Raw genomic sequence first — 17,113 nt, 5'->3', positions numbered from 1 at the left:
GATTTATTGGAAAGTAAACATCTGCAAGATGTTTCTAAATCATAATGATGAACAATGTTATTTTCTGTTCCTTGCCCTATTTCTCATGCATGTTCATCTTTGCATTAAAAAAAAAACAAAAAAAAACACTTTTCTCCAGAAGGAATCCATCTTTGATCATTTGACAGTGTGGTACCACATGAGATGAAGCACTTCCCCTCCACCCCCTCTCATTTCTACCACTAGGATTTGAAAAGTTACTGCTGCAGCTTTGGTTTAGTAAATGGATCCAATATTCCCTCCAACTGCAAGAAGACAAACAAAACATGTTTAAACAAGATTTATTTAGGGTAAAGGCTCAGATCAGCATGCAGCAGGTCTTCTGGTGAAATTATACCACTCAATGTTCCCTTCAGTTTTGTGCCAGCGTAAATGTGGTGATTAGAGAGTCCTTCTTGCTCATTTCCTGGGAATAACTATGAAGGGGCCTAGAGTCAAAGTATCACAAATATCATCTGAAAGACAAAAATATGAAGAGCAATGAAGTATTGGATCATCAGTTGATGTTGATAAACTAGCTCTAAATACAACTTGCCTTTAGATGTCAGTTTACTGCAAACACCTTTGCAACACTGACAAACACCATCAAGTCCATCCACATTCTTCCAGCTGAAATGCATACATGAGTAGTTTATGCATTTATGATGTTTGATCAGAAAGTAGTTTTGCCAGTCCTGCAATACTCAGGATTTAACATTTACATGACCCTGTATACGGTGCAAGCTACTGCTTTTTAAAGAATAGGTGGGCAATTCATTTGCTTTAGTCTAAGTGTAATGCACATTTCACTGCCAGGACATTCCTGATTTAATGTTTGTATAGATGCTTAATTATGGAGGGCATGCTTTAAGTTGGGGAAAACTTAAAGGTCAGTACAAGTCAGAATTGTATTAAAAAGTTTTACACTTAGTTTGGGGTGGGGGAAGCCTCTTAATTCTCAAAGAGAAACTCACCTTGAATTAATGTAATTGCAGACCTTGTTTGTGGGGCTGCTCTTCCACAGCTGGCGTGTAGCTTTAACCTCACAAGTTACAAATATCTATGTAGTAGAAAGAGCCCATAAAATCTCCCATTTAACAGTTAACATTGTCAAAATGTAACATTATATAAAATGCTTTACAGTGTTCCTCAAGTCATCTTGAAACAAGAAGGCATCAAACTGGAACTGAAGTGAACTGGTCGTCGATCTGGGTTTGAAGACTGAATTTAGACCTCCATCTCTGGCATCAACAAAGCAGCTGAAGAAGAAACAAGCATTTCCAATTTGAGTCAACATCCAAGACAAGCCCCAAGTTCAAAATTTATGAACTTTGTTACCCATGGTTTTCAATGAAGCAATATCTGGGTACTGATGTAGAGTCGGCCGTCAGAGTGGCAACGCAGAGGTCAATGAAAAGTTTCCTTTGATCCAGACCAGAGTACGAGACCTCGAGGTGCAGTGGGTCACCAAGGTAAACGGTGTTGGAATACTTCTCAGCTGACCAGTCATCTGTATGCAAACACAAAAGATAATCACTCCTGTCCCAGTCAGGAGAACGCTGTTAAAGAAGAAAAAAAATAAATAAAATGCATACCAGTTTTCAGCCTCAGTGAAAAAGGAGAGCTTCCCATAGCAAACTCTGAAGAAATTGAAACAGATGGGGGGTGCTGCTGGACAGTGCTGCTCACAGTGTGAACCCTGCAAGACAAGTAGATTCAAAAATCTTCCTTTTCAGAGACCAAAAAGTGCAGGGTACCTTTTATAATGGCAAGAAACTGGAACGACAGCTCCAGTAGCCCTTGTGATGCCAAGGGAGCCAACGACTGGAGAGAGTATCAAGTTGTTTGAGTAGATCAAATTGTTGCCAATTACCTTGAAATGAGGGAAGAAAGTGACCAAAGTTAATATTTCAGTCAAGATAGCCTATCATGATCCCAAAAGTGTGAGCAGCTTACCATTAATTTGGAGCCACAATCCTGTAGATCAGCTTCTATAACATATTCTCCATCACCAGCATCAAGAGCTTGGCACTGTTTGTTCTTCCAGTACTTGGCATCTCCCAAAAATAGCTCTTGTGGGGACACCAGGCGTCCATTGTTGTAGAAGTCAGCCTGGATGAAAATGATCATGGAAACCTCAGTGCACTCCACTCGGACAGTAGTTTTGCTTTCATGGGTTGGTCTGCTGGAGTCTTCCAGGCTAACAGTTTTATATTCCCTTCCTTGAGCATCAATCATTGGACCTTCTTTTAAAGGTCTAATGGCATCTGAGACTCTAAAAACTAAGGATATAATCAGCAGCAAAACCACAGAAAGAACTGCAAACCCCATTGTGGTCGTGGCCTGTAGCAAGACACCCAGAAGAACATTCAGCTGGACCCACACAGTAAGGAGAAAAATACATATCACTCTCCTTCTCAGAGGCATTTCCATTCAGCACAACTAAATCACGTGGGGAAAACAGCTGAAAGCAATCACTGATTAGTTAATGGAGGAGGAGGAATCATTTATCGGACAAGTTCATTATGTATTTATTATTAAAACATTTTTAAACATTTGTTAAGGTATCAAAAGTGAGATAAAAAATAAATTGTTAGATTATTTTTTTTAAGTGCAAATATTTTTTTTATTCTTGGAAGATGATTTTGAATGATAACAAACAATGTTCACAAACTGCTTTATGACTTTGTTATGGAGTAGTATACTTTACTGAGAAAATATTACTCTATTAAAAAAAGCTAGCAAAGTTTTGGGTGAATAATGAAATAATGTTGAGCCGAAGGGGCTGAATAAAATCAGTGGAAGGAACAAGAAAAATTAGAAAATAGACATCATAAATTAAGAGAGCAGTTGCACATCCCTTTGACAAATTGCAAGGGTGTTTTGTATGGGAGACACTCTGGCCAATTGTCTAGGTCTTGTAATTTGACTGTTGTTTTACTCTCTAAAATCCTTATGTTTCCCAATTTTGCCCTATAATAAATCAAGCTTGATGCCTAATATATCTCTTGCAGGTATCACAATGTAGAAATAATCACGTGGCCTGCCAGTGTTAATTATTTTATGTCCAAGTGTTGTAAATTTCACCTTTTTCTGTTATTCTGTGATCAGTAGTCAAAGTTATTTGAATACAAAAGCACCGATTTTGACAGTGTGAAATTTATCAGCAAGCATACGCTGTAAAACATGCAGGGAATTTGTGAATTAAAAAAATATTTTAAGAATACTAATACAGGATTAAAACGATCACCGCAGTAGGTTGCTATGTGCAAAATAAGCACTCTGATTAATCCACTGGGTGGCAGTAGTGCAGCTCTCGCGTTGACGTTTAGTACGAGACAGCAAAGAACAAGAACAAACCCCGTCATTTTCCGGGGACGAAAATTGTTTTTGGGGACATGACTTATTGACTGGTGTGAGGTTATTTAAACGTCTCAAAAGTGACACTCCTTTGTCCACAATGTTGGCCTGTACTCGTCTCTGCAGCAGTACTATATTCAGCGCTTTTCGCACGACTCCGGTACATTAGATCTGGATTTCGGTCACATTTCAGTCCTACCGTAACTTCCTGCGGTAACTCCTGCTCTGCGCCTCCCCACTCAGGTAGCTGCTGTCGGTCACCTCCAGAGAGGCTTTTCCTCGCAGACAGACGGAGAGGAGCGCATCGCAAGCGTACTGAAGGAGAAGTTTCCTCTGGCCTCCAAGCTCAAAGTGACGGATATATCAGGTAGACAAACTGCACAAGAGGGATTATTAGACCGGACTTATTATGCGTTTTGTAGGGTGGAAGTTTTCTGTTATCATTATTATTCCAAGTGATGTTTTGTTTTTTTTTTCTTCAGGCATTATCCAAAACTGTCTAATAGTCTGCTTACCTAATATAGACATGGAAGGACGATAGGCTTGTAAAAGTGAGGAAATTTGAACTATAAGGCTTTTTCAGAAGTAATTAAGCATGGAAAAATATTTTTAAAAATGTGTTTTTGAAGACCTGGTCCCCTGTCACGAGGAGCCCCGAACATGTCGAATTTTTCAAATGAAACAAATCGTTTTAATGTTGGTTTTTACATAAAATGGACATGTCTCCATCTGTGTACTGTCCCATTCATCCACCTGTTAAGCTATTCAGTGTCAGTGGCTCTTTCATAGATCTATTGATACATCGATGCCCACAGATGGAAGAAATCGCTCCAAACACAATACTGTCTGACGTGTTGTGCATAGAGGATCAACACTCAAAAATACATCCACCCACCCATCCTTCAATCCATTGCTGCAGTAATCGTTGATTACAATCCATGTATTTTCTAAGATGCCTGAAGAATTAAACATTGTCCTTATCCTTATTCTCCTTATCCTTAAAGATAATGAGTCATGTGAAACAAGAAGAGCCCCAGCTTTGCAGATGACATTGTTGTTTGTATCATTCGTCTCTGTATGTTCAGGTGGCTGTGGGGCCATGTATGAGATCCATATAGAATCCAGCGAGTTCAAAGGAAAAAGAACTGTTCAACAACACCAGCTGGTCAATCAAGTAAGCTTACAGTCTGGCACATCAGTTCTGGCAGCAGCATCATCATAATGATAAATCCACAACTGCACAGAAAAAGTTTGGGCACTGTGGAAACAGAATTAAACTGTTTGGGCACTATTTAATTATCTCTAATTAAATAGATTTAATTATCTCTAATTAAATAGTGCACGAAAAGATGCTTCACAGTGTTATGCTTGTTTTAAGTTAGATGAATATAACATACAAAATGTACATCTGTCAATTTGAATCTATCTCAAACTATGGTCCCCATCTTCTTGACAATTATGTCTGTCAACTCTCTAGAATTATTCCTATATTTTGACAAAGTATTGGGCCTAAACACACTTTCCTTTTGTTTTGATCAGAATTTCATTCACTACCTGAAATTTTCTGTCCCCCACAGGCCCTGAAGGAGGAGATCCAAAGCATGCATGGCCTGCGAATCTTCACTAATATCCCAAAGTAGCAAAAAGACAGAACAATTCACTTCTGAACCACAAATCTTTTTTTCTTTTTCAGCTAATAAGAATGTGCAGACTCATCAAACGTGGTTTATCATTTAGCAAATGCATTTCAACCAAAGAAAAAACAAAAAAATAACAGTTAAGGCACGAGCAACAGAGATATAGTTACAACATTTTCACAGTAAAGTGTGAAATACATGTATAGTAAGGTAAGAGTAAGTTTTTTTTGTTTGTTTTTTTTGTAAAGAATTAAATCTTCTACTTAAGAGTAACAGCTGTTATACGCACAACATGACCAAATCTATGGTCATGATCAAATCACTATTCTTCCCTGTCAGGGGAGTCTCTCAGGGTTGTTTGTGAAGCTAGTGTTAGTCCTCACGAGTACCTGAAATCACCTACACATCCTTTCTTTAAACTACCTTTCCAGAAATGTGACCACAATGTATGTACAGTTCACTTAAAAGTTGATCTATTTTAAAATATTGTTTATCAGTGGGTTGTCCACAAATCTTGGGTTTATGTTTTAAATGGGTCGTGTAATAAAAAGCAGCAGCTTTACATGAGTGCTTTTTTTTTAAAAACATATCAACTAGTACATATGAATATTATTATTGGTGTTACTATATTTTCCACTTTTTCGGACAGCATTGGAACAAAAAGCTGAACGACTGTGAAGTAAGTTATCTCAGAAGATGCCTGGTGGAAATCAGTATACAAGATACAAGTATTATTAGTGATAAGAGACACTAAAGTTTGAGTCACACAAATGTGAGTTTTAACACACATTTTGGAGACTTTTCTCCTTACATTCAGCTAATGTTTATATATATATATATATATATATATATAATTTAAACAATTTAACTAATATGTTTCATGTACAAAACATTGCACTACTGAAGTCTCATATTGCATTTTGAACTTATTTCTTTGGTCAACCTTGTCTTTCAAAGCAAGTTGGTCAAGTCAAGGTGAATGGCCTTGAATTGAAGAAATGCTAAAAACCTATTTGAAAAAGCAAAAAAAAAAAAAAAAATCAAAATATTATGAGACAATGCAAAATGACAAATACATGCAAATAAGAACTATACAAAACTTGCTAAAATTGTTTGGTGTTTTATGGTCATTCCATAAGTAGTTGCACGTTTTTAATTGTAGTTTATTCGTTTATTTCCTGGTTTACTTTAACCAACACGTTTATATAAGTTATTTCTGCATATATTATGCAATTTATGTGTTACAGTTTGTCAGTTTTGGTCACTGTATTGCTTTGGAAAGGGAAAAAAAGTTCGTTATTAATCTATAGCTTTGCTCTGTCCACCAGTAGATGGCGCACCATTTACTTTAACGGCGGAGGATTAATGATTAATACGTGATTAAATATTTTCTTCGTTGCCAAAATAGTAAACTTTCGTGTCTTTTGTTGAAAACAAACAAACAAATAATAAAAACCAGAAGATTCGTTTTATTATTTTTTTATACATGTTTGCACGTATAATTCAGCCTCCAGCCCTGACTGAGCTCAGCAAAACAGCCCCTGTCTGCTTCTCTCCACATCACTGTGGAGAATCAACGGAGAGGGAGAGCAGCTGGACTCCGACATGGCTAAAGAAGGAGTAGATATGACAGAAGAAACAGAGTATATGATAGACAGAAATGCAGGTAAAGAGGCGGTGAACGTGGAATCTCCTTCCAACGCCAAAGAAATGCGAGCGGTGGTCCTGGCAGGTTTCGGAGGTCTGAACAAACTCCGGGTTACCAAGAAGGCAATGCCCGAGCCCCAGGATGGTGAAGTGAAGATCCGCGTCAAAGCATGGTGATTATTAGAATAACAGCTAACATATCCTGATCTTAATTTATAGACGGTTTTGTGCTTTTGCATGATTTTTTTTTTTTAAATCTAACTCTGAAAGCCGAGCAACATCTGATTATACAGAAATTCGCAGCCTTGAATCTACAGGTCTTTTTTTTTTCTTTAACGAGCTTTTCTGGCTGCAGCCTGTTTATAAGCAAAACTCATCCCAACGTTTTCAACCTGATTCAGTCATTTCAAACTAAAAATGGCACATTTTTCTTCTCCACTCTTCTAGAGCTGTGCTTGTATTTCTTGCAGAGCTTTTCTTATTTCCCACTGCAGCTAAGCCCCTGCCAGTGCTGGCAGACAGACAAATGAAAGTGCATTTCATTTTTGTTCAGTGCAGCATATGTGAGGAATCTGGCCTTGTGTTCTCAGAGGATAAGCCTATGAGTCACTGCTGATAATAATGAAAAAAGTAGCTGTGGGTAAGCCTTAAATCTTTTAGTAGCTCATTTTAAATATGTCATTTAACTCCTACTTGTGGACTGAGACCCTCCAAAGGCAAGTGTTCTTCATTTAAGCATTAAATCCGGAGCATTTCATGTCAACAAGCAACAAAATCTTCATTATTTTGTGTTGCAGTGGCTTGAATTTCCTGGATTTGATGGTACGTCAGGGGAATATTGATAATCCTCCAAAAACTCCCCTTGTTCCTGGATTTGAGTGCTGTGGAATAGTGGAGTCTGTGGCTGAAAACACACACGGATTTGAGGTGGGGTTTGTGCAACAGCTCCTGAATATATGCTATGTCGATAAATCTACATATGACTTCAAAACAAAGGTTTTAGCCGTAAGAAGTTGCACAAATGCTTGCTTGACGTATGCGCATGTTTCTCTCAGATAGGTGACAGAGTTATGGCGTTTATGAACTACAATGCCTGGGCCGAGGTGGTTTGCACACCAGTGGATTTTGTTTACAAGATGCCAGACGATATGACGTTTACAGAGGCTGCAGCGTTCTCCCTGAACTTTGTGGCTGCGTATATGATGCTCTTTGAAGTTGCCAGTCTGCGGGAAGGAATGTCGGTGCTGGTCCACTCAGCTGGGGGTGCAGTGGTAAGTACAAAAGGCATGAAAAAGTAAAATGGCAGTTCATTAAACAGCATTGGTGCTTTGGAAACTGAAACACCTGCTCACTGAACGGCTAAGCTGTGTTTGTTGAAAACAAAGACAAATGCAGCTGTTCTAAAAATCACCCTACTCAATTTTTTTTGCAAACAGACTATTACTTTGTTTGATAAATTCTATGCTTTTATCTACTTCTAGACTTTGAAAAATTCTATGCTTTTATCTATTCCCAGACTTTGATGAATGCTTGTTGCTGTTATCATTTTCAGGGACAAGCAGTGGCTCAATTATGCTCCACTGTACCTAATGTAACTGTGTTTGGGATCGCCTCCTGTTTCAAGCACACATCCATCAAGGACTCTGTGACACACCTTTTTGACAGAAACGCCGACTACATACAAGAAGTGAAAAAGTAAGAACGCAGGATTTTATGTTAAATGTGTTGCATCAGTTTGAAACTACGGCGGCTCAGGTAGCTGATGCGATAACGTGGACTTTGCTGTGGGCAGAGGGCTGCACGAGGATGCAGATGCTACCGGTTGCCTTATTTGTGGTTGAGTGGCAGTGGTCCCCATGGCAACTACGGGCTGCTCTCAGAAAGCAGTGGCATTGTGCAGGTCTGGGTGGAGGTCTGCTTGTGGAACAGCTGAACCAATTAGGGCTGGGCAGTGATAAATATTACTCTGTAATACATGCTGTCTGCTTGACTGCAATTCAAAGAGGAGCTGCTGTGCAAGAGTCTGAGGTCATCCCTTATTTTTGGATATGTTGCGTCTAAGGAGTCCCTATTTGTGATAATCTTCTAAAAGTGGTCTTAAGCATTATTTTCCACGCTGTCAAAAAAATTAATAAATTTTTAGTGCAATGTTTTCAGCTTTTATTCCTATTTCCAGTCCAGTATTAATTTATTTTCAGGGTAATGTTTTTGGTTTGGTACAGGGGAGGACATGTCAAGTTTTTTTTTTTTCTTTTTTTTTTCAACAAATACATTTTTAATCATCCAATTGATAAAATGCACAACAGATCTCAGTAACAAACCAAGTAATCCACACATGGAAAATATATATTTTTTGTAAGTTATGTATTAATAAAGTGGAATGACACAGGGTCCTAAACAAAGAGTCAAGAAAACACTCAGTTTGTGTCAGAAGAAGAAGATAAAGCAGCTAGAATGACCCAGTCAACCACCTGACTTGAATCCAATTAAAAGCCCTTAGAAAGAACTGAAGATCAAAATGCATAAAGCAGATCCCAGAACCTTCAGGATCTGAACTTCTGACATAAAAAAAAAATCAGATTGACTAGTTTCTGTTGATACTTGACCTACTAATTATTCTGGCTTCATTCAAGGACTGAGCCAGTGTTAATTCTTGACAATTATGACAATGGAACTGCTAGTAATAAAACTAGCAGCCCTTAATTAAATTTTAAAGTCTGCAGGTAAAACTTATAAATTTCACCATTACGCTCTTTGACAGTTATGAAAGGTTATTTTAGCACTAGCAAGACAAAATGTTGCAGTTCATTAATTGATGAGGTATCTTTCTAGTCCTTGGTCAGGTCTTTACTAGGTTTTTCCCTTATACTGTATCTTAAACATGTTATTGTTCTTCTTGTGTACATAATTCAGGCCTTAAATTTATCCTCCACATTTCTCACTTTTACATGTTGATGTCCAAGTACAACCACTAGCCATGACAAGCCAACAGACACCATGTAAAAACATCAAAATAAAACAGTCAATTACATAAAAAATGTAATCTACAACTTGACAAATGACCTCTCTCATGCTAGGTCAGAAGCCAATGAAAAGAGATGGGCTTTCAAAACAGTTTTAAAAATAGACAGCGACTACTCAAGAAGTAAAAAAAAAAAGAAAAGCTAAACAGGAAATGGGTGAAAAAGCAACATATGTCCTAAGACAAACCTTAAAGGCCATCAAAAAATCTCTATAGATTATTCATCATGAATCAAAGTGTAAGGAAAATAGAAATAATGTGAAAGGTTTGTACTTCATTGAATATTTATGAACACAGAATGATTCACAAAAGCTTCAATAGGAGTGATTTTACACTTACACTTACTATCAGCATTGGTTGTGGATTAGTGTGCTTTTCATCTCTCTGGCCTTCACATTCTTCTCAGGATCAAGTACAAAGTTCAGTTAAATTGGTCGTTTTGCAAAAGGCAAAAGCCACGAGAATCACAAGACCACCAGTCAGTTCTGCTAAGCAGGTGCTCCAAACTAAAGATCAAGAAGCAAGAAACTGTGGTCATTTTATCCCTTATTTTATTTAATCTTCACTCCTTTAACAAGTCTCAAAAGTTTTATGTCTGCTAATAACGTAAGCAGCAGCCTTTTTGTAACTCAGTCTAATATGTTGTGGATACTGCATATCTAATTACTCTGTGGGCAGCGCTGAAAAGAAACGTGGGTTGTAGCCTGCAAGTTTTACAGACAGAAAAACCCAAGAGAGTAAATGATCATAACTTTATGAATCCATGATTAGACAGAACATAAAGTCTCTCTGCAGGATGAATCACAGGCTGTATTTATGGACTCGGTCGTTTTTGCCCTTTTGTATTTAATCTTCGCTGCTATAAACAGAAGTTATGTAATCATATCTTAGCATAAAAATTTAAAAAATACTATGTAACATCCACATTTTCACCTGTTTCTGTAGATGAATGCAACTAAATCTGCACTGCGGCTAACTAATCGGGGATCTGTCACATAGGCATTTTTGATATAAGCATTTATATATTATATTATATTATGAATCTGTCAAAAATTAATGAGAAATGCAAATTACAGTGTTTGTCAATGCTCAAATAGTTTGCTTCATTATGTTAAGACAGTTTTTTTAAAGATCTTATTAAAGCTTAGGATTGGTTGTCGTTTTAATTAATTTGATTAATATAAATTAATTTCATTTTTAATTTGTAGTCAGATGTCTGAATTTGAGACTTACCTTAAACTTTTCTTTTATTCTTTTATTTATACTTTTATTTATAATTTATTTATAATATAATTATTTTTTAAATTTCCAAATAGAAAAAAATCAAATAGATTTCCTCCTGAAGTCGTGAGCTTACTCTAAGTTAGATTTCCAACATGACTGCCTTGTATTTTAAAATGTTGTGGGATTTAACTGTTTGGATCTTGCTGCAGTACTTTAACTCTTTAAATGGGGAGAAATGTTTTATCCTCTCCGGTTGTTAGTTGTAGTTTGCACAGCAACAATTAGCAAAATCTCCTGGTTTCACAAACTGACACTGGACACACACAAACACAACAGCATAAATCTTTATCAGTGAGAAAAATCCAATAACTAATATTTCAGCTTGAGCTAATATGTCTTATGGGTTCTGTGATTGCCTTAAATTTAATCTTGATACAAGTTGAACCAGGGGTCTCCAACCCAGGTCCTCGAAATCTACTGTCCTGCAGATTTTAGATCCTGCTCCAACACACTTAGATGAAATGACTGAATTTCATCATGTCATTGAGCTAAAGGCCTGGTAAGGAGTCACTCATTTGATTCAGATGTTCTGGAGCAGGGTTAAAATCTGCAGGACATTATATCTCAAGGACACACCTGAGTTACAGATTACTTGATTAAAACTTCCCCAACATCAAATGCATGTTTTATAGCTATAAAATCCACATGCTATTGGAGTAACATCAGGACAGAGGTCTGACAAAGTTCCTTTGTAAGGACCCAAATCCTGACTCAGAAATCACAGCTGCCTGTTTGGGTAAGTAGTAATTTGAGCAGGCAGCTAAAACAAAAACAACAATTACTGTGCAACTTGACCTGAAATTTGCTTCAAAACTGAACCCACCTGCTTTGAGCTATGAAAAAAATAAATAAAAGAGTCCTTGCAACTTCTGAGCGGTTGTGCAATTAGACAAACATGTTTACCTCTTCAATATGATGGAGACTGGGCCCTCTTGGACTGCTTGGTGCTTTCATTGCTGCCTGTAGCTGTATTTTTCAAAGAACTTCACTTTTGCTTTGATCGACAGGATCTCTCCAGATGGAGTTGACATTGTGCTGGACTGCCTGTGTGGAGAAAACACAGGGAAAAGCCTCAGTCTCCTAAAGCCACTGGGAACCTACATCCTATATGGTACAATAGGACAATGTTTGAGCGTATTTAGCAAGTGTGATGCATAAATATACATGTATTTATCTGACTACAAATGCTAGCTTTACCGATATTGTTTGATTAAATTGATGTCGACGTCAACTGAAAAACGCTTAGAGATATTTTTCTGGTGAATTTTGTTTCCATCAAGATGAGCTACACTGATAATCTATCATTTTCATAATGAGAGGAACCTAATGTGATGTTTTTATCAGATTTTTTTATGTTTTTCATTATAATCATCTTGCATATTTTGGAGTGATTAATGTGTACAGCAGTAATACTGGCTTCATGTACTCTTTAATCTTCAAATGTGATTAATTGTCTGTGTTAACTGATACAGAGGTCCTTTAGTTCCTGTCAGGGCTCATGAATTCAGCTTAATCATTAGGAGATTCATTAACTTGTTCTGAACATGTAAAGGCATGTTTTCACTGACCTAAAGGTCTCCCCCGCCTCACCGCTGACAGGGATCAAAATTGCCTGTTGCTGACCGCTGTCCAGCATACTGAAACACTTTATTCTGGTTTTTACAGGTGCGTCAAATATGGTAACTGGGGAAACAAAGAGCTTCTTCAGCTTTGCAAAATCTGTGAGTCTGAGACACAACGCATCCATATTGTAAAGAAACATCATTATATAGATATATTTGTCCAAATCAATATTGAGCATATATTGTGTATAAATAAGTATTTTCTGGTTCTTCTGTTCTATTTTATTCCTTAGTGGTGGCAGGTGGAAAAGGTGAATCCAATTAAACTTTATGAGGAGAACAAAGTCATAGCGGGATTCTCCCTCCTCAACCTTCTCTTCAAACAAGGAGGATGTAATCTCGTAAAATCAGCAATGGACAAACTCTTGATTCTATACGAACAGAAGAAGATCAGGCCTGTCGTGGACTCGCTGTGGGCGCTGGAGGAGGTAAGAACCTGAGGCTCTGATCTTTGTATCGCTGGTCAAACGGCATTGATGAGTTGTCTGTGTCATCATGTTTTTTTTTGTTTTTTTTGTTTTTTGTTTTTCTCTCATGGGAAACGTATAATGTAGTGTTGTCATTAAACACTGGCAAACAGCTCAGGCCATTCACTGTAACCATTGTCCATGAAGAATTTCATTAGAGGGCTGGATAGCGTGGGATGTTGTGTCAGGCTTCACTTGTTAGAATGGGTGGAACAACAATTAATTGGACATTAGTTTACATGTTGACCATGGTAACCTTTCTTTCCTGACTCAAACACTGAGCAGGACGCATTTGAGTGGGTCAACTCAGAGAGGGGCTTTCCTCAGAATATATCTAAGTGTTTCTAATTCTCTCGTCTGGTCTTCAGAAAAAATAAATTCTAATAAAAAAAAATAAAATAAAACAAACAAACAAAAAAACAATAAAATTGAATCAGTTTATAATTGCCCAGTCACAAAAGTCCTAAAATCTCATGGTGTTTGTTCCTTTTCCTGAGAAAAGCAGCTGCCAAGCAGAAAAGGAGGGAAACATTTCCAACCTAATTTTGCCCCTGGCTTGGTTGTTGCTTTTCCATTTAACCACGGAAAATTTGTGGCACAGTGGCTGCAGACAAAGAGCCACACATTCAGTTGTGGGTGTGTAACTATAATGAGAAAACAAGATATGTCCTCCAATGAGGTTAAACTGTGTGCTGCTTTGACAAGTTAGATGTGTTTTTGATGCAGAGACTGTTGGCGGACTCATCAGAGTAAAATGAAAAAAATGCATCAATTTTCTTCTTTTTTTTTCTGCTTTATAACTTCCTACATGTGAACTTTTTACCCTGAACAATTCATTTAGGCATAGGAAAACACTTAGTACCCACGCTCCATTATTTTCAGGGTTAAACTTTTATTCATCTAAAATTTTTATAAAGTTAAAATATGAAATGCTATTTTCAGTGCCTGGAATGAGTTAATACTTGAAACAATTTTCTTCTTTGTGCTGTTATCAAATGTATTCGTTGACAGCAAGTAAAGCACCCAAAAGGTTTGGTGGAAACAATTTTATATACAAGAAACCAAGCAGGCACCAGAGGGCTTAGGTGATGTCATCATGAGTGTTGCAGAGTATTAGAGGCAGTTGATTGAGCATCTGATGGACAACCAAAATAATGAGCTTATCACTGCCCAGACACAAAAACCCCCCTATAGATTAATTAGACAGTAGTTTGATAAGAATTGCATTTTGATGGCTGCATGAGACCATGTTCACTTGTGGGACGCGATTTTTAAAATGTACCATGGTTAGTGAACGAGAACGCTCCCATAACTATCATCATACCTTTACGAAAACATGACTATTTTTTCCATCTTAAGAAATGTAACTCTAGAGCCTGATGCTGCCACCACCATCTTCCTCTGTGGGCACTTTGTTTTTGTTGTGATGTGCAGTACTGTTTTTTTTTGTGGCAAAATTTGTTAAGATTATCATTAACGATTCTGAGAGATCATACTGATGGTTGAATGCTTTTGTGGAAGAAAGAATTTCTGTTTTGCAGCCTACGGAGGAAACCACAGATTGTTCTCACATGTGGAACACAATCTGTGCTTGTTGGAATTTCTTTAGCTCTTTCAGTGTTGCTGTCTGTTCGCGCTGGGGAAGTTTTCAACATATCCACATATATACCTGTGGGAGCTTGGCTTAGTTGGAATTGCAATTAGTTACACTACCGAGTCAAACACAAGTGTTGGAGAAAAAAAAAGTGATCACTATAAGATTATACCAACCAAAATAACAAGATGTATTTTCATTTACACAGACAGAATTTAAACCTGGACACCCAAATACATCGATAAAATTCAGAAAGTTAGAGGACATATACAGGAGTCGCATAATTCCAGCTTCAGGCTTTTTAAAGCATTTTGTCCAATACAGCTAAAAATATTTTACATTCTTTGTGTTCCCCTATTCAGATTAAAGTGACAACTGTCCAGGATTGTTGATCACTGACTGTTTTTACCTTTGCATGGACCAGACATGCAGCAGTAGTACCTGCTGCAGTTGCCTGTTTAGTTGCTGTTTTTATGAGTCATATCATAATTTAACTATTAAAGACCTGGGCATCATTACAATTTTTCTTCTGAGTTGATACTGGTTTTGACTCAGTTTCAGAGCTTGATCACAATAAATATCAGATGGTAGACCGTAATCCTCCTCTGATCTCTTTTCCTATCTCTTACAGTTCAAATAGGCTTAGTTCATTTCAAAATCTATTTTATTTAAATATTTTAACACAGTTTGGAGAGTCAGTCAGTGGCTTTCAATCGTAGCTGCAGTGACATTGGAAATCGATGCTGTATTAGTATGATTTCTCAGTTTTTAGTCTCAATTGCTGCAGTGGGTGGAGATCTGTGTCACCAAGTTACAGCAGCACTCTTGCAGGAGGAGAAGCTGCTCAACGTCAGAGGATGCAATCAACATAAACAGCCCAGTTTCAGATCTCTACTTTAGAAACATGCACTAGAAGTAGCCTGGGCAGAAAAAAATGGCTGCAGGAAATAAGTGTCAGAGAGTTAAAACAAGTCTTTTCTCAGGCATTTACATAATTTTCAATGGAAATTTTATGACTTGGGAACCATATTTATTTGAAACTGTGGTATATCTTCAGTTATGATATTTTGTTACATGTAAAGAGAAGCCTAAAATGTAATTAATAAAAAAATGTGTTTGTGTTTAGGTGAAAGAGGCTATGCAGAGAATTCATGACAGAGGCAACATTGGAAAACTTATTCTGGATGTTGAGAAGTCTCCGACCCCTTTGGTAAGAAAAGAATTGAGAAGAGAACAGATGACGAAAATAGCAATAACCTCACACAGGATGTAAAACACAGCAAAAGGCCGGGTGAAGAGAGTCAACACTATACACCGGAACTTAGCAAATGGCTGCGTAGTTGCCAAATGGTTATTTATAATATTATAAATAGTGTGTATTTGTGTACTAAACAGTGACACAATTGTATTTATTTATTTTGAGTACATAGGCATTTGAAATAACCAAACAAGGTTGTTGCCAAAAGGCATTCTTCCAGTTTTAATTAGACATTTGATGAACGTTTTTTCATAAATTGTGTATTGTTTTAATGTTGCTGATATCTGTGTCAAAAGCTTAGCAAAGTGTCAGAGAAAGGTGAATAGGATTTTATCATATTTTACAGTACCTCTTATTTAATTTAAGAAACAGACCTTTATTAGAGAGCAGATGTGTAGCCATTTGATGTCATCTCACATCTGTTTATTTCTGCTCAACATTACTAATTTACCACTAGATGGCCAACGACAGCACAGAGACCAGTGAAGCAGGAGAGGAAGAGGAGGAGCCCGAAGGAGATAATGACAGCAAGGAGCGTATGCCTTTCATTCATTAGAGTCGATGAGAGCCGGTACTGCTCACCTACGGACTGCATAGATTCACCACAGAGGAACCCAACCAGTGTGTATATATGTCTGCATGTTCTGTGTGCATGTATGCATAAATGTGTGGATGTCTTTGTGCTTTTCTCTCTGTTACCTATTACTTGTTGGTAGATTTGGAAAAGAAGAAATATGACCTGTTTGTCTTTGGAGCAATTCTACTACTGTAACTTACTCTATATTGATGTAATGTCAGTATTTCTGTGCGTTTTATAAATTATAAATTATCTGCCAACAGTACTCTAAATTAGCAAGTTTGGGAAAGCATGCAAACTCACTGAAGCAGTCATATCGATGCTTAGCACAGCATTTTTGTTAACAATGAAACAATTTGAAGTTGATCAAAGAACTGAAAAATATGACAATTTATCTTAGTGTCTTAATACTGACCAATGATGCACAGGGATGTAAGCAGACATCCCTGTTTAAAGTCCAAGTTTTTGCAACAAGTTATGAGACCATGATGAATCATTCCGATACTTCCTCCATATTTCCTGCTTATTTTAACTGGGATAAAAGCAAATCTGTCAGGGGAAAAAAAAAATAAAATAAAAAAAATAAAAAATAAAAATAAATAAATAAATAAATAAATAAATAAATAA

The 17,113-nt window shown here is 37.1% G+C and overlaps 3 protein-coding genes across 3 annotated transcripts; 2 read left to right on the top strand and 1 right to left on the bottom strand.

Moving 5' to 3' along the window:
- Positions 1 to 304: 304 nt before the first annotated feature.
- On the bottom strand, positions 305 to 2,466 carry LOC103139486 (zona pellucida sperm-binding protein 3-like). Its single transcript, XM_007554133.2, has 8 exons — positions 1,975 to 2,466; positions 1,776 to 1,891; positions 1,614 to 1,717; positions 1,357 to 1,528; positions 1,160 to 1,277; positions 993 to 1,078; positions 575 to 648; positions 305 to 494 (listed from the first exon to the last, which is right to left on the bottom strand). The coding sequence occupies exons 1-8, from the start codon at positions 2,449 to 2,451 to the stop codon at positions 439 to 441; spliced, it is 1,203 nt and encodes a 400-aa protein (XP_007554195.1). The 5' UTR covers positions 2,452 to 2,466; the 3' UTR covers positions 305 to 438.
- An 881-nt stretch (positions 2,467 to 3,347) lies between these two features.
- Positions 3,348 to 5,198, top strand: bola3 (bolA family member 3). The gene is made up of 4 exons (XM_007554132.2): positions 3,348 to 3,538; positions 3,622 to 3,745; positions 4,464 to 4,552; positions 4,956 to 5,198. The coding sequence occupies exons 1-4, from the start codon at positions 3,479 to 3,481 to the stop codon at positions 5,016 to 5,018; spliced, it is 336 nt and encodes a 111-aa protein (XP_007554194.1). The 5' UTR covers positions 3,348 to 3,478; the 3' UTR covers positions 5,019 to 5,198.
- A 490-nt stretch (positions 5,199 to 5,688) lies between these two features.
- Positions 5,689 to 17,062, top strand: vat1l (vesicle amine transport 1-like). Its single transcript, XM_007554131.2, has 9 exons — positions 5,689 to 6,835; positions 7,460 to 7,589; positions 7,718 to 7,933; positions 8,215 to 8,357; positions 11,976 to 12,079; positions 12,634 to 12,689; positions 12,824 to 13,018; positions 15,778 to 15,861; positions 16,367 to 17,062. Exons 1-9 carry the CDS (start codon positions 6,621 to 6,623, stop codon positions 16,463 to 16,465), a joined length of 1,242 nt encoding a protein of 413 aa, XP_007554193.1. The 5' UTR covers positions 5,689 to 6,620; the 3' UTR covers positions 16,466 to 17,062.
- Positions 17,063 to 17,113: the final 51 nt, after the last annotated feature.

Source organism: Poecilia formosa, unplaced genomic scaffold (genome assembly GCF_000485575.1).
Source record: "Poecilia formosa unplaced genomic scaffold, Poecilia_formosa-5.1.2 Scaffold61, whole genome shotgun sequence".
NCBI classification, from domain to species: domain Eukaryota; kingdom Metazoa; phylum Chordata; class Actinopteri; order Cyprinodontiformes; family Poeciliidae; genus Poecilia; species Poecilia formosa.
Note: the sequence above shows the minus strand (reverse complement) of the source record. Positions and strands in the feature narration are given on the sequence as shown.

Bases quoted from the DNA above. Each gene is read 5' to 3' on its own strand.
- LOC103139486 (XM_007554133.2), bottom strand. From the start codon at position 2,451: ATGGAAATGCCTCTGAGAAGGAGAGTGATATGTATTTTTCTCCTTACT. The intron at 1,892-1,974 runs GTAAGCTGCTCA...CCTCATTTCAAG, and splicing joins ATTGTGGCTCCAAATTAATG to GTAATTGGCAACAATTTGAT. The intron at 1,079-1,159 runs GTAAAGCATTTT...TCTACTACATAG, and splicing joins AAGATGACTTGAGGAACACT to ATATTTGTAACTTGTGAGGT.
- bola3 (XM_007554132.2), top strand. From the start codon at position 3,479: ATGTTGGCCTGTACTCGTCTCTGCAGCAGTACTATATTCAGCGCTTTT. The intron at 3,539-3,621 runs GTACATTAGATC...CTCCCCACTCAG, and splicing joins GCGCTTTTCGCACGACTCCG to GTAGCTGCTGTCGGTCACCT. The intron at 3,746-4,463 runs GTAGACAAACTG...CTGTATGTTCAG, and splicing joins CAAAGTGACGGATATATCAG to GTGGCTGTGGGGCCATGTAT.
- vat1l (XM_007554131.2), top strand. From the start codon at position 6,621: ATGGCTAAAGAAGGAGTAGATATGACAGAAGAAACAGAGTATATGATA. The intron at 8,358-11,975 runs GTAAGAACGCAG...TTTGATCGACAG, and splicing joins TACATACAAGAAGTGAAAAA to GATCTCTCCAGATGGAGTTG. The intron at 15,862-16,366 runs GTAAGAAAAGAA...ATTTACCACTAG, and splicing joins AGAAGTCTCCGACCCCTTTG to ATGGCCAACGACAGCACAGA.